Below are 24,060 nucleotides of genomic sequence, written 5' to 3' on the forward strand. Positions count from 1 at the left end.
TGTTTGTGTCTGCCCAGTTTTGAAGACATCGCCTGCCTCTCCGGTTCTCCGTCCCTCACTGAGGTCTCCCTGGATGAGAATCCCATAGCTCAGGAGTCATGGTACAAGCAGACTGCCCTGCGCTACATGGTGCACCTACGACAGCTGGACATGAAAAGAATCACGGTGAGCTCAACACTCAGTGCCGTCTCACCAGGCTGATACTCCTATAGACTTCACAGATTAACATTGATATTATACCCTGTGGGATTAGTGGACGTACCTCACACTTCACATATTTTTCCCTCTACAGTAGTACCTCGCTATTGCAGACTCCATTATGCCATACATTTGGATATGCCGGACACAACGTATGCACCCCAATAATAACCAATTAAGTGTGATGCTAGGTCACAGTGAATTGCAATATCCAAAGAGACACACACATTTTTTTTAAAACAGCTATTATACTGAAACCAAAGACAGGACGAAAATGAACCGAAGAACAGATATACAGTACTGTGCAAAAGTTTTAGGCAGGTGTGTAAATATGCTGTAAAGTAAGAATGCTTTCAAAAATAGACATGTTAATAGATTATATTTATCAATTAACTAAATGCAAAGTGAGTGAACAGAAGAAAAATCTAAATCAAATCCATATTTGGTGTGACCACCCTTTGCCTTCAAAACAGCATCAATTCTTCTAGGTACACTTGCACAAAGTCAGGGATTTTGTAGGCATATAGTCAATTGTATGATTAAACAATTATACCAAACAGGTGCTAATGATCATCAATTCAATATGTAGGTTGAAACACAATCATTAACTGAAACAGAAACAGCTGTGTAGGAGGAATAAAACTGGGTGAGGAACAGCCAAACTCAGCTAACAAGGTGAGGTTGCTGAAGACAGTTTACTGTCAAAAGTCATACACCATGGCAAGACTGAGCACAGCAACAAGACACAAGGTAGTTATACTGCATCAGTAAGGTCTCTCCCAGGCAGAAATTTCAAGGCAGACATGGGTTTCCATATGTGCTGTCCAAGCTCTTTTGAAGAAGCACAAAGAAACAGGCAATGTTGAGGACCGTAGACGCAGTGGTCGGCCAAGGAAACTTACTGCAGCAGATGAAAGACACATCATGCTTACTTCCCTTTGCAATCGGAAGATGTCCAGCAGTGCCATCAGCTCAGAATTGGCAGAAAACAGTGGGACCCTGGTACACCCATCTACTGTCCAGAGAAGTCTGGTCAGAAGTGGCCTTCATGTAAGACTTGCGGCCAAAAAGCCATACCTCCGACGTGGAAACAAGGCCAAGCGACAAAACTATACACGAAAACACAGGAACTGGGGTGCAGAAAAATGGCAGCAGGTGCTCTGGACTGATGAGTCAAAATTTGAAATATTTGGCTGTAGCAGAAGGCAGTTTGTTCGCCGACGGGCCGGAGAGCGGTACACAAATGAGTGTCTGCCGGCAACAGTGAAGCATGGTGGAGGTTCCTTGCAAGTTTGGGGCTGCATTTCTGCAAATGGAGTTGGGGATTTGGTCAGAATTAATGGTCTCCTCAATGCTGAGAAGTACAGGCAGATACTTATCCATCATGCAATACCATCAGGGAGGCATCTGATTGGCCCCAAATTTATTCTGCAGCATGACAACGACCCCAAACATACAGCGAAAGTCATTAAGAACTATCTTCAGTGTAAAGAAGAACAAGGAGTCCTGGAAGTGATGGTATGGCCCCCACAGAGCCCTGATCTCAACATCATCGAGTCTGTCTGGGATTACATGAAGAGAGAGAAGCAACTGAGGCTGCCTAAATCCACAGAAGAACTGTGGTTAGTTCTCCAAGATGTTTGGGCCAACCTACCTGCCGAGTTCCTTCAAAAACTGTGTGCAAGTGTACCTAGAAGAATTGATGCTGTTTTGAAGGCAAAGTGTGGTCACACCAAATATTGATTTGATGTAGATTTTTCTTCTGTTCACTCACTTTGCATTTTGTTAATTGATAAATATAAACTATTAACATGTCTATTTTTGAAAGCATTCTTACTTTACAGCATTTTTTCACACCTGCCTAAAACTTTTGCACAGTACTGTAAGTAGACCACTAAATCGCTAAAATTAAGAACATGAGTAAAATAGGGCATATGAACTCATACTCTACAGAGTTTAAACTAACTGCGATCTAACGGTTAGAAAAGGGGGAGAAACTTTCAGAAATACTGATGGACTCCACTGGTTCAAAACGACAATAATAACAAGTCTTTAATTGCAAAGTAACGTTGTACTTTCTGTGCATTGGTCCACATTTACTGTGCTGTATTTCGTTGGATTCAATTATATTTCCTGTATGATCAAATGGTAACGTGTAGTATTTCACTTTAGAAGATGGCCTCATCTTCAGCACGTGACACCTGTCTGGTGAAACACTGGACGCGTTAAGTAACTAAGCGGCTCAGAGCGAGAATTTTTCTGCTCACTCGCATCACCGATGAAGTGCTCTGTAGCGCTCTGAGCTGCTCCGAGGGAGCGGAACGGAGCATGCCGTTAAGTGGGTTCTTTCACTGAGCTTCTCTGAGCGGCTCACTTACTTATCGCATCCTGTATTTCAGTAGTAATCTGTGACAAACCAGTTTCTAGTCAGATAACGCCCTCTAGCGTGCAGAAGATGCAGGACAGGTTGACTAAACTACATAATGCGACACATTTCAACATTTTTATAGCTGGCCATGGCTATCAGTGTAGGCAATGGGTTTTACTTGCAGCCATGCGTAGACTATACATTTTCTATGTAATTATTATTTTTTTTATTTCTGTTGGGTATAGGGACTGTATCATATCATAACCTGTTAATAACATAACCTGTTAATGCCGCACCATGATCTATTGTGTTATTTGTGTACTAAGTAGGCTACGGTAAAAACGAAAATGCACTAAAATCATTTTGTTTCAATTTCAAATAATTTTTTATTATTTCCACATTGTACAGTAATGTGTACAGGGAATGCAGCAGCGTGATTTATTTTATGTTACCTGTAGTCTACAGGCTAAAGTAAAAAGAAAGTGCACTAGGTATTCATTTGATTTTACTATTGTACCCTATACTTTATAGGCCTACTGTACAGATTTATATTTTTACATAATGCAATGTGTACAGAGAACACATTGTTATTTTAACACAATGATTTCTACATTTAAAATAAATCAAGCACTATACGTGTTTGCATGTGAATTTTTCTTTCTTTTTTTTCTTTTTTTTAAACCGGCCACCTCGTTATTTCATACAACCGGTCTGTCTCCAGACATGTCTGGTTTAGCGAGGGACTACTGTATCTATAGAACCACTTATCAAGCGTCATAAAACTTGGCATTAAAAATATTTAGCATAAGTAATTGAGAATATCAAATTCAGGAGATGTATGGGGGTGTCTCTCTGTCCATACATGTCCATCTGCATGTCACATTTACGTTTTTGCATTAATTTGGAGAATCGCTTATCAAATTGTCGTGAAACTTGGTAGAAATGTTTATTATCTGAAACGACTGAGTATCAGATTCTGGTGATTTAGTGGGGTTTCTGTCTACCTTTTCATTAATCCATCTGTAATGTCACACTTATATTTTTGCATTAATCTGGAGAATTGTGCATCAACATTTAATTGCTCCTTCTTATTCTATATAATTCTGTAACACTGTTGATGTATGTCATGGTCATCCACTTTCTCATAATACTCCTAGCTCTCATTTTGAATTTACAGCTGTGACGCGGTATGGATATTACAGACATACTTGTTATTGTTTAGTACTGACATCAGAACTGCAGATTCAAGACTGTAACTGTTCAGTCTTCTACAAACATTGCCATCAAAGACGCCACTGAAAAACAAGATGGGGGAAATTAATTTTGGAGCAAAAAAGTAAAAGAACAACAAAAAAAGAATTGCTGTAAAAAAAGGAAACAATGCGTCTTTCTGTTTGTATGTTGGATTTACAAACTATGAAAATAAACTATGAAAATGTAATTGAAGCTTAATGAACCAGTGCAGAGGGTCCTCATAACCGTGTAATAATTGCACAGTACCTGAAAGGATAAACATCTGAAACATCTATAGCAGTGTATGATACAAGTTTGGTGAAGATTGATGAAAATAAAACCAGTGTTCATTATGTTGTGTGACAAACAGACAGACAGACCAAAGTTCCCCTTTTTTTTGGAATGAGGACCTTAAAAATGAGTTAAAAGAACAGTGTTGACTGTTAAATACAAGTATGTGATGATAATCTAATTCTCATCAGTGGTTGTGTTATTAATAGTGCTTACAGATTCATTGTCTGTGCTATGTTGCAAAGCATAAGGCTACCAGTGTTGTAATGTGAACAGGACAGAGATGCTGGTTATATGCACTACATAAATGATCTCTAAACGTTTTTAGTCTATCAATTAAGGTATCGATATTGATATGTTTTATGTATGAACTGTGCAACTGGGAGTTGAGTACTTGGCTTTGTTACATCTGTCTAGTGTACTGTTGGAGAGCTTGTACTGCAGATGATAATCAGTGTAACTAAGTAGTACAGTAGGGAGGCTTCAAGTAGCAAGTAAGCATGCGTCCCGCCCTGTCAAGGTGAGCTAGTCCTGTCACTATGAGAGGAAGAGTTGTTGATATCTGTTCTGTATTTTATTCAAGTGTTGGGCAGTGCATTTCTTTTTTGTGTGTGATTTGCTTGATTTGTGATTGATTTGAAAAGGGGGGTTTGTACCTTAACTGTCGCAGGTCATGTGAGTAGAGTAGAAGGCAGTAGTCCGTGTGTGGCAATTGGTTTGGAAACCATAGGTACACAGCCATGGAAGGACATAGTTACTACAGGTCCAGAAAAGGAAGATTCTTCCTGGAGAATACCTGAAAAAAATCTGATCGGTTTGTATAAGATTGTGGCAAACTATAATTTGCACTTTATTGTTTCAATGTTGATGGAAGGGCAAAATAAATAAGACAGTGCCATTGGGACCGAAACTCCTGGAATTTGGATTGTTATGTAAACCCAGTGGGATTATCTACTCCTATGGCAACTATAATTATAGAATAGAAACAAATTTTATGTAACCAATGTGTCTTTTGATTAGGCTCACAGAGGCACACAGCAAAATCATATTTTGTTCGGTATATAGTTGAAAATAATTATCATAAAGGCTTATGTGAACTAAATTTAGCCAAGGTGAAGTGGTTATGGGCATGTTTATCTTTGTCTAAGCCTATCTTAAAATGTGGACATGGCTAACGTAAATATGATGGACTTTTTAAAAACAATGAAGGGCTTGTTTAAGTCTTGTCGTTTAATCACATGTATGCAGAGCACTAAATACAAAAAAGATGTGGAAAGCACTATGACAATTGGAGCAGGCAAGACTAAATGAATTCATACTATTTGCATTAACATTGGTATTTTTTAGCCATGTTGGCTTGCCTTAAAGGATGTTTAAGGAGTTTCATGAATACCAGTTATAATGTAATTGAAAGCCATTGCAGCCAGACATGCTTCAGGGATACTTTATGTCATCTACATTTTCATGATATTAAGTTTCTAACTTGACTTTGTAGAAGCAGTCCTTGTGGTTTAAAAAGAACATATCAGTAAGCAGAAACAAAACTAGAGGGTGATCTAAAACACTTTTATGGCATTAAAAAATAAAGTATTCTGGAAATGTATAATGTATCCCCTTAACTCAAATTTGCAGGTGTGTTAGTCTTGTCTAAAGTTAAGAAACTAGTGTACACTGAAGGAGGCTCTAGCCAAAAGTTTTGTGTACTTGGCTTTGTTTCTTCTCATTTTACCTCAGGATTCTGAAGCATTTTGATGTTGTAGAAGATCACGTCCAATGATACCCACTCAAAAACCATGATTTAAGAAAGTCTTTGTGTTAAAGCTGTGTGAAAAGAGCCCAACATGTGTTGCACCAGTGGGGCAAGACCATTACCTTGCTGAGAATATCATTGTTGTGCTTTGGAGTCCAGGTATACTGCCGATGCTATTGTGTAATAGAGGTTCTGTGTGTGTTGAGATATGAACTGTGCTGTGTCATGGGAAGAGTGGAGTGCAAGCCTCTTGTTCTGTCCATTAGGGGATTGGTAGTCATCAGCAGTTATTGCAAAAAAAAATAAGGAGCTCATTGACAGAGAAGGGAGCTGCTTAGTAAACCTTGCCAGCGGTGCATCCTTTAAGAGATTAAAAACAAGAGTGTGGGGAAAGAACCTTGCTGTTCTAAAGGACACTGCCGGGCCCCTTCAGACTGCAGCAATTTGAACCAAGCCTTTATCAATAGTAATCCCTACGGCAGGTGGATACAGTTTGAACAACCATCACTATATTAACCTACATATGCAGGGTCACATTACTACAGGCAAAAGTGTAGACATAGCGTGATATAACAACATGGTTCTGTGGTTGAAAAATGAATGTGATTCTCTGGTCAGAGATGATGGTGTGTTTTTTGTTTTGTTTTAAGTAGATGCAAGAATATCCGAGGCTTCAAAAACTTTTTAAGCGTTTCTCTGCAGTCTTGCTGTTGATTTCTTGGTTTTCCATACCCAACACAATTCACGTGCCTCCTATGTTACTTGTAAAAGCACCCCACCTGTTTCCTGTAATACAGGAAGTGAACAAGGAGAGGAAGCCGGTGCAGCACTTCATCAAACGGACCGGGTTCTGGCTGGATACATTATTTAAAAGTCAAAAGGAAATTAAAACCTGGAACATAAAAGGATAACAAAAAATAATAATGGACTTGTGAGTGTGGGAGATTCAAATAACTGTATTTTAGTGCTATACATCCAAGTTAAGTAAGAAAATGTTTTTAGACCCTTTAACATTTTCAGAGCCAAGCTAAATAAAGTATTTTGTGTTATACCTGGATAAGGGCGTCTACTAAGAAATAAATAATATACCTGCAACAGTAGTGCATGAACCAGATTTCCACATTTGTAAAACAAAATACATCTGATTTAACCTACTAAAATGTACTAGAAAAGTACTAATTTAATAGATTTTACTATTTTAACCACATATTTTGTTATTACAAATAATGCATACTGACAGTACAATACATCCTGTAGTATGTTCTAAGTACATTGTAATACTAGTATGTACTAACATAGTACTGAATGGGCATGATCTTGATCTTGGCATGATCTACAGTTTTTTTGCGTGTTCAATTGGTAGCGAGTGTTGATTGCATTTATTGTGTGGAGTTTGTAATGTTCCTCGGTCACTTTAAGAGATGCAGCAGATCTCACTCAGCCTGTAATAATATCTTCACTATGAAGTGCCGACTGAAAACATCACATAGGATTATATTTTAGTCCACAACAAGAGTATTCATTCCGGGTATTAGCTATTTCATTTACTGAACATAATAACATAATTAACTGCTTTCTGCATCAAACACATTCCATTTGAGACTTGTTTTTAACTCTATGTAGCCAGTTCAAGTACTAGTACAGGTCAGCTGTAAGATATGTTCAGTAAACAAGCATTTTGACAAAGTGTCTTCTTCAGGGTACAGTGCTAATGCATTTACTTCACAACATCTGTTGTTTTAGCAACTGAAAAGTCAGTGACAGATTTAGATAAATTTATATACAAGTTACTTACCAGCAATAGTCAAATAAGTGGGTTGTCAAATAAGACAGCGTTGACCTGCCAGCCAATTTATACATATAATAGTGATGAGTAGAATATCTTGAATTAGTAACATACCTTTAAGCACCCTGGTAAATAAAATCTATTTTTTCCAAAATTGAGGATGGGTAAAACCTTTAGGTCATGTTCCCTCTATCAACCAGTGTGATAAAAGTACAAGAGATCAACTTTTTTTTTTTGTTTGTAAAGAGAAGCAAGGTTTTAATATAAAATAGAAACCCAATTTAACCTTTAACTATCTGGTAGGAGTGTCTAGCCTATATGTGTTTTAAAACACAGGTGATTGTCAAGCCAAAAACTCAGGCATTTTTTTTGCTGGGCCTCCCTTTAGAAATGTTTCAGGCTGTGATGACTTGCATATAGTATCAGTACTGTCTACTTGTAGACTCCTCTGATTTGTAAATAATACCTGTTTCCACTTTCAAAGTCTCTTCTTTAGAGGTATGTAGACATTTAAGAAGCACCTGTTACTGTCTGAAAAATGTGCGTCTTCCCTTTCGCAGACAGCAGGATGGTTATGTCAGTATTTATTGTGATCACGCGACCCCCCTACAATAGCGTTGCCACCCCCTTTTGGGTCGGGACCCCCAGTTTGAGAAACACTGCTCTAGGAGATCTATCAAGTTTTTTCTTTCAGTTGTTTTAGATTTAGTAAATACCATAAAACTGAAAAGCTATCAGTATGAAGAAAACGTTGATGACTATGAGCTGCACCATCTGTATGTGTAGAATAGCAATACATATGGATGGATAATCGGATAGACAGACACCACCTTATATCCTTAGAATCAGATGCTATCAATAGCTTACATTAAATGCCGTTAATACAATGTTTCCTGACAAAGCAGTTCACCAGATGATAAAATATAAGTGTGACAGACATTCTCAAAAACGAAATCTACCTTTTGAACACCCTATGTAAAGTATAGGGAATATTAATATTCCCTTCAGTATAAACACAGAATTCCAAATACATATTCAAGTGTCATCATTTTTATTTGCTATTGTCATGCTGTATATAATACTGCGCGCATATAAATTTAGCATTTGTTTAGCTGATTTATTCCCTGCACGGTCAGTCTGGATCTTGTTCTCACCTTCATAATATGCTTTCTCACCACACAAGATCTTAGAGTTTTACTGAATGTATAAACAAAGAGGATATATCACAAACCCTAGATTGATATTTTGACATGAATCATCTGGTGTTATTGGAGACTTTCAATCCAGTCGTTTTGGCAGGCCCGTAAGGGACTAGCAAAAGTTGATTTTGGACCGTCCAGTGGCACTTGTATTTTGACGGACAGCAAACTTTCCGCATTTAAGTTGATAAGACTGTGGTGCTTGTTTTCCCCAAAAGGAAACGCTTCAGCTCAGAAAATAATACATATATTGCCAACGAAAACAAATTGCTGTGAAACAAAGAAAAATGCACCAGATGAAAATGCAGACCTTGCTATAACTCTTTCTGTAACCTGTAGGGATTTCAAACTCTTCTTCTTTTTAATATTTTCTGCTTTCAGTCCTGTAAAAGGAAATGTGGCATATTTCTTAGAGCTGAGGGACTGAGGCTGTGTGAACTAGTGGCTTGAACTGAGGGACTGGGTAACAATATTGCCTAGTTGTTAGAGCTGAGGGACTGGAAGACAGTGTGGTCTCAGTGCCATTTTGGTTTCAACTTCTTTTTTTAAAAGCTATAACTTTGAGTATGTAATTAAAACAATCATGTATTTAATTGTTATTTTGTAATACAGTATATAAATTGATTACAAGTGCTATTATGGTCCCAACCACAGCCAAGTTAAATATCATATAAATACAAATATAAGTAAGCCTCAGGGAAACAGTTTAGATTATTTATGATTTATGAGTGTTATTGGCCTACAGCATTTTGAAAAGTACAGTACATAAATTGAGTGAAGGATAGACAGCAGTCAGTTTTGTCTGCAGTAGTCAATCAGTAAGTTCCCAGCCCCAGTCTGAACTATTTGCTGAAGCAGGCCTGTCACTGCTGTGTCCTGATCCCCTGCACTTTAATATTGATATTGATATTTCTGTTTTAAGGTGGATTCATTTGTTCTGTTTCTGGGTCTGTCTTTCCTAAACACTAGGTAAGGGTTAAATGATTCAGTCAGTAGCTGATTAGACCTTCGGAAGATGCTAATTCTACTTAGGGAAGGGAACGTATTTGAACAGAGTGCACAGCCTCATTGTAATGGCAACCATGGTAACTACCAAAGTGGAATCTTTAGCAAGTATCACAATTATTAAAAGTAAAAAATAGCCACAGTTTTTGTCACATAGTAATGCGGGAATTGTTGCGGTGAGGGGAAAAAAATGATTGTGTATTTCAAATTGGGGAAAAAATCAGGAGTAAAATAATTTGGCACACTAATTAATATACAATGTAAACGATTCGCACCCACTTGGGTTCGTTGCCCCTTTAAGAATAGACCCGGCACACAGAAATGGATTTTTTTAAGCGCGTTTGCGCAATTTTTTTTAATAAACAGAAAACACAACAAATACAAAAATCAAAATAAACACCTAGCTCTTCTGGAGCACTAACTCGACTTTCAGGAACACCCTGACTAACGCGGGACAGCTAAGCTGTTTTCCCGTCCTTCCTAAACACACTGGTTTCAAACAGCACTTACTTTTTCTTCATTTGGCTACTCGGAGACAGCGCACCTACTGCCTCCTTCCACTCAGCAGCCCCGAGCAGACTGCTTGCTCTCCTTTTAAACTCCCGCACCTGGGCTTAATTTCTAATAACGCCCAGGTGCGGAAGACAATTAACAATAAAACAATTAACAAAACAATAAAGCAACACAAACAAACAAAGGAACATTCTCTCACAGGGAGGTTTTAACCCCCTCCCTGCTGTTTCTCATAACCCGCTATTTTACATATCCCCCCCCTTGTCTTTCCAAGACACCGGCCATGAGACGGCCACCTCCTCCCCTAAAACACAACCACCCACCCTCGAGTCCATAAATGTCAATTTTCGCCCTCCTCCACGGGCGAACTCGAGGGTGGATCGGTCCACGTCCTGGGTCAGCCAGGTAGGGACCGCGCACCGGCGACGAGGGACCCCACCGGTTTGTCAGGGGCGACCGGCACGACAACCGGGGCACTGGAGGCTGCAGTAGCGGGCAGAGGTCTGCAGCTGGGACCCAGTGCAGCGACGTCCGGTCAGCAAGGGGGAGCGACGTAGCGACCAGGGGGAGCGTACGCGACGTCTGGGAGCAGCACAGCGACGTCTTAATGTCCGGGAGGAGCGGAGCAGGGGACCAGGTGGAGAACTGTGCCCGATCCTGCCGACTCCTGGGCTCCAGGTCAAGTGAAGGGAGGTCCAGGCTAACCGACAGGGTGTCCAGGAGCAAGGGGTAAGGGACTGGACGCAGCGACGCCGGACTGGACCGTAGGGGTGGTGGTCGGGGCTGTGGTGGAGGTACGCTTTTCACCTCCTCCCTAGGCTCCGGAAGCGGCAGCTCCTCCCCTCTGGGCTCTGGCAGCGGCAGCTCCTCCCCTCTGGGCTCTGGCAGCGGCAGCTCCTCCCCTCTGGGCTCTGGCAGCGGCAGCTCCTCCCCTCTGGGCTCTGGCAGCGGCAGCTCCTCCCCTCTGGGCTCTGGCAGCGGCAGCTCCTCCCCTCTGGGCTCTGGCAGCGGCAGCTCCTCCCCCTCTGTCTCTCGGGACGGTAGCTCCACCCCCTCTGGCTCTCGGGACGGCAGCTCCCACTTTTGTAGCAGCCGCTCCAGTTCCGTTGGCTCCCGCTCTTGTATTATCAACGGGGCCCCGCCCAGCTCCTGTCTCTGCCTCTCCATCTTCTTAATCTGCTCCACCTGAGCAGCGGTGTTTTTATTGAACATCTCAATTAATTCTTTAAAATCCATTTGGGTCTCCAGGGGCGCCCACAATCGCTGCCACCAAATGTAAACGATTCGCACCCACTTGGGTTCGTTGCCCCTTTTAGAATAGACCCGGCACACAGAAATGGATTTTTTTAAGCGCGTTTGCGCAATTTTTTTTAATAAACAGAAAACACAACAAATACAAAAATCAAAATAAACACCTAGCTCTTCTGGAGCACTAACTCGACTTTCAGGAACACCCTGACTAACGCGGGACAGCTAAGCTGTTTTCCCGTCCTTCCTAAACACACTGGTTTCAAACAGCACTTACTTTTTCTTCATTTGGCTACTCGGAGACAGCGCACCTACTGCCTCCTTCCACTCAGCAGCCCCGAGCAGACTGCTTGCTCTCCTTTTAAACTCCCGCACCTGGGCTTAATTTCTAATAACGCCCAGGTGCGGAAGACAATTAACAATAAAACAATTAACAAAACAATAAAGCAACACAAACAAACAAAGGAACATTCTCTCGCAGGGAGGTTTTAACCCCCTCCCTGCTGTTTCTCATAACCCGCTATTTTACAACATACATACATATATATATATATATATATATATATATATATATATATATATTTTTTTTTTTTTTGAAATGTAAAAGATTTTTAAAAGCTGCAGTATCTCAATATCTTAAATGTTACACTAAAATACAATTGACTGGTGTCAGTTATCTCTAATATTTCATAGGTCTGTGCACTATAAGAAAGTAGTCTTTGTTGTCCAGTTGTTTGAAAGGTAAGTACAGGGTTGTGGTTATGTTGTTACTTTATCTCTTTGTGCTTCTGCTATAGGAACACTATGGTAAAAGCAGAGTCTTGTGCTGTGCAGGGTGAGGCACACAGGCAGGGGAGCGCTCCTGCGGGTTAGTGGGGTAAAAATATCGGCAGAGACTGGTTCTCCTCACCGCTCATCTACTGTCCAGACTGCCAGTGAGCTTCAGGGCTGGCCTTTGTCCTACAGCTCCTGGGTGTAAGGAGGGGATTGGCTTGGCAGTGGGACACCCTCTGAATAGGTTATCCTGAGCTGGGGAGAAAAACAGGTGCCAAATAATTGGACACTAAATAAGAAGTGTTTTGCGTGTATAACTGTGAAAATGCACTAAACTTATATCAGCTGTTTAAATAGAAACCACAACTCAATTTAAATAGAATCCAGCAAGAAAGCTTGAAATGGATTTCACCAAAACACACAACCGTACACAGGAGGTCACGTGAAAGAGGTATAACTCAGAATAGTCCTTCAGTCCACTCCGATCCAAGATGTACCTAGGTCCATGTTTTCCAGTTCTCCACAACGGGAACTACAACACAGAGTAGTAATCTGCAGTGGGGCGCCCGCATCAGTTGGACTGACACATTTCCCGGGGACGTAGACAACTGCAAACCTGAGAGTCCTGACAAACCAATGTGTGCGAATGTGTGTAGCAAAGAAAACCACTAATGACCTCTAGGATGGTTTGGTAATAAGTCCTAGAACGTAGCAGATTTTAAGAATTTACAAATTAAACCTTATGCGTAAGCAGTGACTCATACATCTTAACAAAGAACAGCAGGCCATGAATGTTTTTACAATTACCAGACTTTAATTTTGTTCAGAGCTGAAGCTAGGCAGATCTATGGAGAAATGGAGAAAGAGCGCAAGGAGACAGGGGATCAGTAATTCTCCCACCTGCAGTACCCAGGCATTTGGCTCAGGTGTGTGGAAGCAAGGTTACATTTGAGGAGAAAGCATGTTTTCCGTCAAGTAATAACGATACGATTGTTTGCCATGTAACAGCTGTTCTCCATCTTCTCTCTTCCTGGTGATTTAATTACTGGATGGTCCACAAAAAATTTAGCACATAGTTTAAATGCACGCTAACTTTCTGATGCATACCTTGAACATTACAAATCACATAATTTTATATTTTGCATTGGGCTTAAGCATTGTCCATTTGTTACAGCTCTTAAATGTGCAGTTTTGAAAGAAATGCATGCTACTGTATAATATACATGTACTATATTTCTATTTTAAAACCTGGTGTCTTCTAATACACTAGATTTAAGAAATCTCAGTTTGAAAGCCATGTTTTCAATAGTGTTGTACTTCCTTAGTCATTTCACCTGGTGGGTGAAATTGTCCAAACCCCTTCAGCAGCTTCTTGTCAACCAGCTACTTCCTCTATTGCCTGACATGTTTTCGGCCTGTAGCAAGCTTTGACCCAGAAAAAAAGGCTTTTGAGGTCTTGAAAGCTAGTCATATTATATCATAGTTAACATAATAAATAGTATCACATATTCAAATCTTTTATCACTATGTTCTTAATTACAAATCGCTTTGACACAGAAGACACTACTGGAGCTAAACAACCTAAGAAATGCAAGTGTAACAGATTTCCAGAAAGCATGGCATGGAAACTGAAAATCTGAAGCTAAGATTTGTAATAAAAATACATACTTAAATGGTATAACATAGATTACTTTAAAACTGCACATTTAAGACCGGTGCATTTAATTAAAGTGCAAAACAGGTAAGGCTTATGCAATAATTTTGTTTGCCATTGTAACAGGGCGAGGAGCCCTGTACATGATTGTTTGTTTATTTTTTGAACAGGGTACCCTCCGCCCCTGTGCAATTTATTATTTTGTATTTGTTTTGTTGTATTATTATTATGATTATTATTATTGTTATGATTTATTTATAAATATGACGGCATAGCCGTGTATTTGTTTTTTTATTTTTATTTTAAATGTGTTCTGGCAGAGGACGAGCAGTTGGCAGTAGTAGTAAATTAATAAACTTGTTCAGATTTTTGCCGAGGGGTAATAGAATAATTACTAGCTAGTTAAACTCCTCGGCCACGATATATAAACCTGCAGCGCTCTCAGTTCAGTGTGGGTGTTCAGAAGTGGAGAACGAGAGCAGAGAGAGCGAGAGAGGTGTGTAAAATAAAAAAGAATAAGTGCGATCATTGTGATCAGTGAAGGCTACTGCCAAGCCTGATCACAGTATTTTATGTTTGTTATTTTGTTTTATTTAAAACCTTTATTCTGCTCTGTGAGCAAGTGTTTTTGTTTGAATATTGTATTTATTTTTGTTATTTAAAAATAAAATGGCGCAAGCGCCATTGCACCGTACCTGCAGTGCTTGCTTCTTTGTTTTCTTCCTGCATTCTGTCCTGATGTCACCACATCGGCTACCCTGTTAAAGCCACTTTAACAAAAGACAATGTCATTTTCCACTGTTAAACCTGTGGGATAACGGACACTCTACTTGGAACCTATGTTCCCTGAGACGATTTGTAGTGTTTAGGAACGACTTAGGAACGGAAACGGATATGAGTATGGAGAGTACTTCACAAAAGACCAGTTCAAGATCTGCAGTTAACAAAGACATGGAACTCCAGGTTTGTGTCTGCGGCTGGAGCAAGGCGACAACGGTCAGGGGTTTGAAGATTCATCAAGGGAGAATGAAATGCTTGAGGGAGAAGGGACAAGGGCCTCGCATTGATCAGTACTTCTTACGAAGTCAGTCAAGTCAGTCGAATGAAACCCAGCGACAGGAAGCAAACCACAGTTCGCAGGATATCAGCACCCCTGTCATAGATGTGAGGAGGACTTGCATGGACACAGTTAGTGATGAACCTAATGATCCTTGTGAACCCGGTCAGACAAACCAGCATAAGAGAGAAAAGAACCTCAATGGGCACAAGCCTGGAGTTAAATGGCCAAGAGCTTGTGAGAAAACTGCATGGGACACAGTAAACACAGATCTCTGCGTTGCATTGGAAAGATTAAGTGGAACAGTTGAAAAGAAGCTGGATAAATTTGGGGACATCATCTACGCATATGGAAGTGAGAGGTTTGGAGTTGAAAAAAGGAAGGAAAAAGTACAAACTATTCCTGGAAAGTCTAGACGGCAGCAGGAGATTGAACGCTTAGTTAGAGAAAGGAGACAGCTGAGGAACCAATGGAGAAGAGCAGAACAAAGTCAGAAGGAGGGACTCAATCTCTTACAAAAGGTCATAAAAGATAAGCTTGCAACATTGCGCAGAGCTGAGCGCCTACGGAAACGCTACAAAAAGAAGGAGCGTGCGAGAGCTAACTTTTATAAAGACCCATTCAAATTTGTAAAGAAGTTATTCACCAGTGAGAAGAATGGCACACTAAAAGCATCTAAGGTTGAGCTGGAGAGATATTTGGAGGAAACACATACAGATTCAAAAAGGCAGGAGCCTATGTCAATTCCGTCAGACATCCCACCTATCAATCCACCAGAATACCAAATGGAGGACTGTGCACCTAAGTGGAAAGAAATAGAGCAAGCTGTGAAAAAAGCAAGGGCTTCATCATCTCCAGGGCCTAATGGAGTTCCTTACAGAGTGTACAAGAGTGCTTCAGGAGTTCTACGAATTCTGTGGAAATTGATGAAAGTGGCATGGGAAAAACAGGTTGTACCAAGAGCATGGCGCCGAGCAGGTGGAGTCTTTATACCTAAAGAAAAAGATTCTACAAGCATCAGTCAGTTTCGTCCCATTTCCCTATTAAACGTAGAAGGCAAGATTTTCTTCAGCATCATTGCTCAGAGATTGTCAGCTTACCTATTAAAGAACTGCTTCATTGACACTTCAATACAAAAAGCGGGCATTCCAGGTTTCCCAGGTTGCTTAGAACACATCAATGTGATCTGGCAACAAATTCAATCAGCTAAAAAGGAGAGGAAGGAGCTCCATGTGACATTCCTGGATTTGGCTAATGCATATGGTTCAGTGCCACATGAACTACTTTGGGCAGCATTTGATTTTTTCAGTGTACCGATGACAATAACAAATTTAGTGAAAGCCTATTTTGGAGATTTGCAATTCAGTTTTTCAACTTCAGAATTCAGCACTACATGGCAATGCCTAGAGGTTGGAATAATGGCAGGATGCACCATTTCTCCACTGGCTTTTACCATGGCAATGGAAGTAATCATTAGGGCATCAAAATGGGTAGTAGGAGGAGAGCGCTTGGCTTCTGGAATGCGACTACCACCAATTCGAGCATACATGGATGACATGACAACCATGACTACAACAGTAGCCTGCACTAATCGATTATTGGGCAAATTAACCAATAACATTGAATGGGCACGAATGCAATTCAAGCCCACTAAATCAAGGAGCATCTCTATAATTAAAGGCAAAGTAGTAGATAAAACATTCTTCATTAATGGTGAGGCAATACCAACAGTGTCTGAGAAGCCAGTGAAGAGTCTTGGGAGATGGTACGACGGGGATCTAAAGGACACAGTTCGTGTGGGAGAAGTTAGACAACAAGCAGTGGAAGGGTTGAAGAGCATAGACAGCTGCGCTCTACCAGGTAAACTAAAACTCTGGTGCTTTCAGTTTGGTCTACTGCCGAGGTTGCTGTGGCCACTGACTGTGTACGAGGTTTCTTTGACAACAGTAGAGAAGCTGGAAGCTTTAATCAGTTCATACATCAGGAAATGGTTGGGAGTTCCACGCTGCCTCAGCAGAGTGGGACTTTATGGTAAAGGAATACTGCAGCTACCAGTCTCTGCTCTAACCGAGGAGTTTAAGTGAGCCAAGGTCAGACTGGAAATGACATTAGTAGAGTCACGCGATAAATGCATAAGGGAGGCAGCACCTGTGTTGAAAACTGGAAGAAAGTGGGCGGCAAAGAAAGCTGTGGAAGATGCAAAGGCTGCCCTTCGAATTGGTGATATCATGGGGCAAGTTCAGCATGGAAGAGGGGGTCTTGGTTTCAGTTCAACTCCTCCTACATGGCACAAGGCGGCCCCAGCTCAAAGGAGGAAGCTGGTAGTCAACGAGGTGCAAAAGCAGGAGGAGAGGATGAGGTGTATAAAGGCCATTTCCCAGGCCAAACAGGGAGAATGGATGAGGTGGGAGAGTGTGGAACAACGCAAGATTGGCTGGCAAGACCTATGGTCAATGGAACAGAGCAGGATCAGTTTCCTCATCAGGTCAACATATGATGTTCTCCCATCACCACAGAACCTAAACCTCTGGGTAGGAGAGGATCCCTCATGTCCTTTGTGTTCATCACCTGCAACATTAAGGCACATTTTGACAGGATGTAAGGTGGTTCTTAGCCAAGGACGGTTTACTTGGCGCCATGACCAGGTGCTGCGATGTTTGGCCTTAGCATTGGAAGACAAGCGTAACATGACCAATAAGTTGCCACCTGTTCCATCAAAACATTACACACAAAAGACAACATTCCTCCGCCCAGGAGAGCAACCACCAAGAAAAGGTGTTAAAACCAATCCTCGCCCAGGACAACTGGAAGCTGCTAGAGACTGGAATATGCTGGCAGATGTTGGTCAACGGCTTATTTTTCCACCTGAGATTGCCACCACTAACCTTCGACCAGATATTGTCTTGTGGTCTGGATCAGCACGCCTTGTTCACCTGGTAGAGTTAACAGTGCCATGGGAGGATGCTGTAGATGAGGCGTGTGAGAGGAAGAAACTGCGGTATGCTCAACTAGCCACTGAAGCGGAACAGCGAGGATGGAGAGTTCGGGTTTACCCAGTGGAAGTGGGTTGTCGAGGATTTGTGGCACACTCTACAACCCGGTTTCTCAGAGACGTCGGATTCAGTGGCCAAGAGTTGCGTCGCACAGTGAAGAATTTATCTGAAGCAGCAGAGGGGAGCAGCAACTGGCTGTGGTTGAGACGGAAAGATTCTGGCTGGGGACAGGTAAGTAAGCTGGGCTGAGTTGAGTGGGGGACGGAGGGGGGTGATGCTGGGACGCCAGAATCACCGTCGAGCCCTCTTGAGGTGTCGACGAAACACTGAGGATGGAAGGTGCCCACTTGAAAACCCCAGAGATGTACCCTACTTAGCTCAATCCAGACAGTTGTCATGCTGATGCGCTGGGGAGGCCGCACTTTGGTTGATCCCCGGAGCCAGCATCGCAGCCGTTGTGTGTGCTGATGCGCCAGGGAGGCAAAATAAGCTGATCCCTGGAGCCAGCATTACACTTCAGCCATTAACACCAGACAGAAGGATATCTACATCATCATATGGAAGGAAACGTAAATGGATGGAGACACATATGGATCACATTAGTTTACTGTAAAGCTACGTCTTAGTTGGTGCTTATCTTGGCGAGAGCCGAGTTCAAATCAGCATGAAGTTTTAACATCTACTCTCGTGTAATGGAAATCACAGTATTTTTGCATGGTATTCTTGCAGTTTTACAATGCTTTTCTCATGGTTATACAATGCATTTACAATAGTTTATCCTGGTTTGCCATGTTTTTTAATACGCTGTACTGTACCTCGCTGGTCTTTACAATGCTTACTGTGATTTATTACACTTTGCTAGGCTTTTACTTTGGTAAACTTTTCATCTTTGGAGGGTGCCAATTTGTCTCTCTATCGAAGCTCCACATCACAAAACCACCACTGTTTGGAACAGACTTCACTGGGCACCTTGTGCATGCTGTCTGTCGATTCGGTTTGCATGTTGTCTGATTTGGAGTTTTGTATAGTTGCTGATTGTGAGTTATACCAGGTTTGCATGTGGATGTATGAGCTATCTGTTGTACAGCCACACATACTTGAATTAATCACGAATTTGGCATTTATGTGATAAATGTTTTTGTTCAAGACAGATTTCATAAACAAGTTCTACAGTAAGACAAATAGCTTATTGTAATTGCCCACTGTGTACGTCCTGTCTCTCAAGTTCTGAAAGTAAACACAGATGTCTGTGAACAAATAACTCCTTCAAACTCTATGAAAACACTGGAGGCAGTTATTAATATGCATGCGCTGGATTTATAAAGAACTTCATAATTTTGTAAGTGTTTTTGCAGGTACTACAGTAACCCATGTCACATCAACTCAAAAGGGGAAATGTCATCTGTTTAGGCTATTGTTAAGAAATAACACTGTGTAACAAATTTTTTATTTTTTTTGGTTCCTGGGTAGTAAGTGTTATTTCCTAATTGCTTATGCCTCAAAAGTATAGAACATGGATATTATTCCCCACAAACTTTGCTTTTGTGACCAGGACAGTGATATTTTGAAAGTTACCTATTTTCCAGAACATTCCAGATAGATTCAGTGCTGAGTAAACTTGGAGAAACTTCTAGAACTTTCTAGAACTTTCCAGTAATATAAATAGTAGTATAAATACAGGGGCCTTAAGCACACCAGTTCAGTTTAGTTCCAGCTGCCTAAGTGGATACATATCTGCATTTTTCTGAGATGGCATCAAGGTCATAGGAGACTTCAAAATGGTGGCATTCCTGATGGGTCTCCAAAGCGGTTTTACCAAGTTTCCCTGCTATCTTTGCCTTTGGGACAGCAGGGACACTAAGGCGCACTACCACAGGCGGGACTGGCCACAGCGGACCGAGTTCTCTGTGGGGAGGAACAACGTCAAGTGGGAGCCACTGGTGGACCCCCGGAAGGTGCTGATGCCACCACTGCACATCAAATTGGGCCTTATGAAACAATTTGTCAGAGCTCTAGATAAGGAGTCGGCAGCCTTCAAGTACCTTCAAGACTTCTTCCCTAAGCTGTCTGAGGCAAAGGTCAAAGCCGGTGTCTTCGTCGGACCACAGATAAAGAAGATCCTGGAGTACAATGAATTCCCCAAGAAGCTCACTAGTAAGGAGAAAGCGGCTTGGAACAGCTTTGTCGCAGTGGTTCGGGGCTTCCTGGGCAATCACAAGGCCGAAAACTATGTGGAGCTGGTTGAGACTCTGGTGAAGAACTACGGCACAATGGGCTGTAGGATGTCCCTCAAAGTCCATATCCTTGATGCTCATCTTGATAAATTCAAGGAGAACATGGGAGCGTACTCAGAGGAGCAAGGCGAGCGCTTCCACCAGGATATACTGTACTTTGAACGCCGCTACCAAGGACAGTATAACGAGAACATGATGGGAGACTACATTTGGGGGCTGATTCGTGAAAGTGATATACAGTATAATCGTAAATCTCGAAAAACTACTCACTTCTAAATCTTTTGTAGTCATTTTTGTATTACTTTAGTATAAATACATGTTAATTTGGATTCATATGTTGTTTTTTTCTGACTTTATGTGAACGAAAAGACACAAATTCACCCGTTTTCTCATTGGAAATAGGTAAATTTCAAAATATCACTGTCCTGGTCACAAAAGCAAAGTTTGTGTGGAATAATAGCCATTTTCTATACTTTTGAGGCATAAGCAATTAGGAAATAACACTTACTACCCAGGAACAAAAATTGTGTTACATAGTGTAATTATATTTGAAACAACACGTTTTCCTTCTATTAACTGAATGGTTGCTAGGGTTGCCTAATAAATGTGTTGCTTGTATCAGTAGGGTCCTCCTGCAGTTTGAATATACAGTGGTGAACAAATGTATTGACACATTTCTAAAGCATCATGCTCTAAATCATGTTGATATTGTTACCAATTAAGAATTGTGGCTATGTATATACTATATATGATTAATCTTCTTAACTCAAGTAGTTTTGAATAACTAGGGGGTGCACTTCATAAAACTGTAAGGAGCGTTTTAAGGAATGTTTTTTAAGGATTGTGTTTTTAAACATCCTTTTACAGTAGTTTAAGCAGTGGTTTGAAAAAGGAGAATAGACTAATACATTCTTTATAAACCTGTTTCAGAAGCTTTCTTTATGGTGCTTGCAATCATTCTCCATGGCTCTTATTGCAATTTCTCAAATACTGTATCTGAGTTCAGGAGCCAGTTCTAGTTGTGGGCTGTAGATAATGGGCTAGTCTGTCTTTATAGAAGTAAAAGCCATTTAATGGTCAGTCACTTACAGATCACAAGTTTCCTTTTGTTTTGCTGGCAATACACTGCTATGCACTAGATGGTGCTGGTCCTGACCATTTTAAAACCAGTAGCACGGTAGGTTTTAGTGTCTCCATGCCAACTTGAGTTAAACTTTGAATTCTGACTTTACTACAAAGCAGCCACTGCTGACTGCTTCCATATTCACTTTGTTACCCAGCTTGTTTTTTCTGTATCTTTTTTTTTTTTTTTTTAAATAAGATAGCAAGCTGGTAAAGGTGATAACGGGTAGAAATGGCATGTTTTTCAGATCCAAAAGTTGCATATATCACTGTATCCATGGAAAGACAATCCAAATGTCTTCAAATCCCAAGAGTCATTTTGCTTGAAAAATGAACTTAAGAAAAGTGTCTCTTTTAGTTTGGTAGCAGCAAGCACAGAAGAGTCCCCCACTCACTCCAACCCTCGGCCTGTATTTGAATTAGTTTTACATTTCCTTTGTGTTTGTGTTTAGAGAGACACTGACCCCCTCCCTTTCTCCTGAACTTCACTTCACTTGTGTGTGGGGACTAACACAGAAATGTTTCTATGAAGACAAAGTGCTATAGAATGATGTTTACAGAACAGATTGACATCTCCTTGGGGGTTTAATATAAGTCTGGTTTTTAATCCTTGTTACATTTATTTTTGTAACCCTTGGAGACCAATTTTGTAGCACATTTTCAGAGAGTTTTTTCTTGGATCTGTGTAAAACAGATTGATATGATCAAAGTTCTTTTCTGTCTGGTTTGAGCACTCGATATGTGCCCACATCGATAAACACCATCACAGGTGGAACCAAATTGGTAGCTAAGCCAGATGAGACTAACTATCAGTGATTAAATGGGCATCAAAACTGAGCAAAACTCAGACACTCTATGACCAGGTTGAGGCTAGGGATGTGCAGATACATTTAGGTACAAATTACCTTTTGATAATTGTAATTGTAATGTCATTTGTACAAATGTACAAATGACATTACAATTATGAAAATACTATGGCAATTTATTAAAAAGATAAAATATTAGCAGATAAAATATTTACGATCGCATCAGATTTATGTTAAATAACACTGACAGAACTGTGTTCGATTGTCAGAGATTGGTATTTCATATTGGTGTAGATGTGGGCAAATGCAGGAAAGCGTTGTTCAACATGTTTAAGAGATTTGGTGAGTTTCATTTAATACCTAACAACTTAACACATGTTAAAGGGAATAACTTGGTAAGTATCTGCACATTGTAGTTGAGGCACACTGGAAAGGAAGCAGTGTATGTTAGAGGATTTTACATGAGCAGATGGTATATTGTTTATTTCTTATACCTCGTCAATTGGTGAATAATTGCATCCTACAGAGGTATCCCACACACTATAACCATAACAGAACAACATGCACAAACACAAGCAGTTAAACAGTTACTCTTCCAGCTATTATTGCAACTTTTAGACGCGGAAAGGAAACAAACCCCGGGCTGAATAAACTCCTGAGGTGTAAATAACTGAGGCCTGTTTTATAAGAGGGAGTGAATTTACTAGGCAAACATTTTGGATTGCCCAACAAGTTTATAAAACCTCCAGGAAGTGTATTAAAAGCAGCAGTAGGGAGTAGAGGATTTCACTGCAGCTTCAGCCTGGTTCTCTCAGCTGGCTGAAACCCATGTGCAAAATTTGGATCATTGCGAGTAACCTTTGTATCTCCACTTCTGTGTTTTTTGTAATTATAAACAGAACTTTGTACAGATTGCATGGACAATCATTTTTTGAAAACAGTAGAGCTTTTACCATTTTTTGAAACTAGAGGAGCCTTAGTTTGTTTCGTTTGTTTATGTGTGTTGCTTAAGTGCTTAGTATGGCATTTCTGTTGTTGAATGTAGGCTAGCATCCTATAGGGTTTGGCTCCATTTGGATTCAAGTTAAACTCAGGTTAGAGGCAGTGATATGAAAATTGTTTTAACCGAACAAGACCCCTGTCTGGACCAGTCTGGATCTCTTAATCCTGTGGCAAGCCTTGAGATCATTTAAAATTGCATTTAGTCATTCTTTTTTTTTTATTTTTATTTAAAATCTTTTTTAAAATCTTTCACATGTATTTGAAAAAGAGACAGTGATCTACTCAAGGTCCAAGTGGAGTTATATTTAAATCTGCTCTGCATTTATTAAACTGTCCCAGTTTAATAAATGTATTTATAGTATAGATTTTCAATATTTAAAAAAGAAACATCAACAACTCTGTTTTATCCAGTTTAAATTATTTGTAATGTTTTAATTTGAAATATAATAAAGCAATGTTATCAACTAACCAATAGCAACATTTCATCGCTCACAGTTAAGGCTACGACTTTGGCACGTTCATTTTTTGTACATTTCACAGTCGAGGTGCGGCAAAAAACACAAGAATTCACGAAAAGGTCACCAAATGATGTAGTTTTAGCTACATCAACGTACACAAGAGCTTTTGAATAGTACACCAATAATATAAAGACTGGTGATTTTGACTGCTGACAAGTTTAAATGTTACTTTAGAATACACAACTTACAGTACATACTTCAGACTTCATTTCTGGTCGGAGTCGAGGGCCTCTGGCCTGTGTGACAAGTCGTAATTACGTCATCTACAATCTTGAGACGGGTGTTGTAGCCTTACATACAGTAGAGTAT

General features: G+C 40.5%; 1 protein-coding gene across 1 annotated transcript in view; it reads left to right on the forward strand.

Annotated features, from left to right (window-relative positions):
• Window positions 1–24,060, forward strand: part of LOC117429909 (leucine-rich repeat-containing protein 49-like) — a 152,652-nt gene that overhangs the window by 64,168 nt on the left and 64,424 nt on the right. The window contains exon 10 of the mRNA XM_058998448.1: window positions 18–165. Coding sequence (XP_058854431.1) covers window positions 18–165 — 148 coding nt within the window. The remainder of the gene's footprint in view (window positions 1–17; window positions 166–24,060) is intronic.

Source organism: Acipenser ruthenus, chromosome 24, assembly GCF_902713425.1.
Source record: "Acipenser ruthenus chromosome 24, fAciRut3.2 maternal haplotype, whole genome shotgun sequence".
Lineage (NCBI taxonomy): Eukaryota > Metazoa > Chordata > Actinopteri > Acipenseriformes > Acipenseridae > Acipenser > Acipenser ruthenus.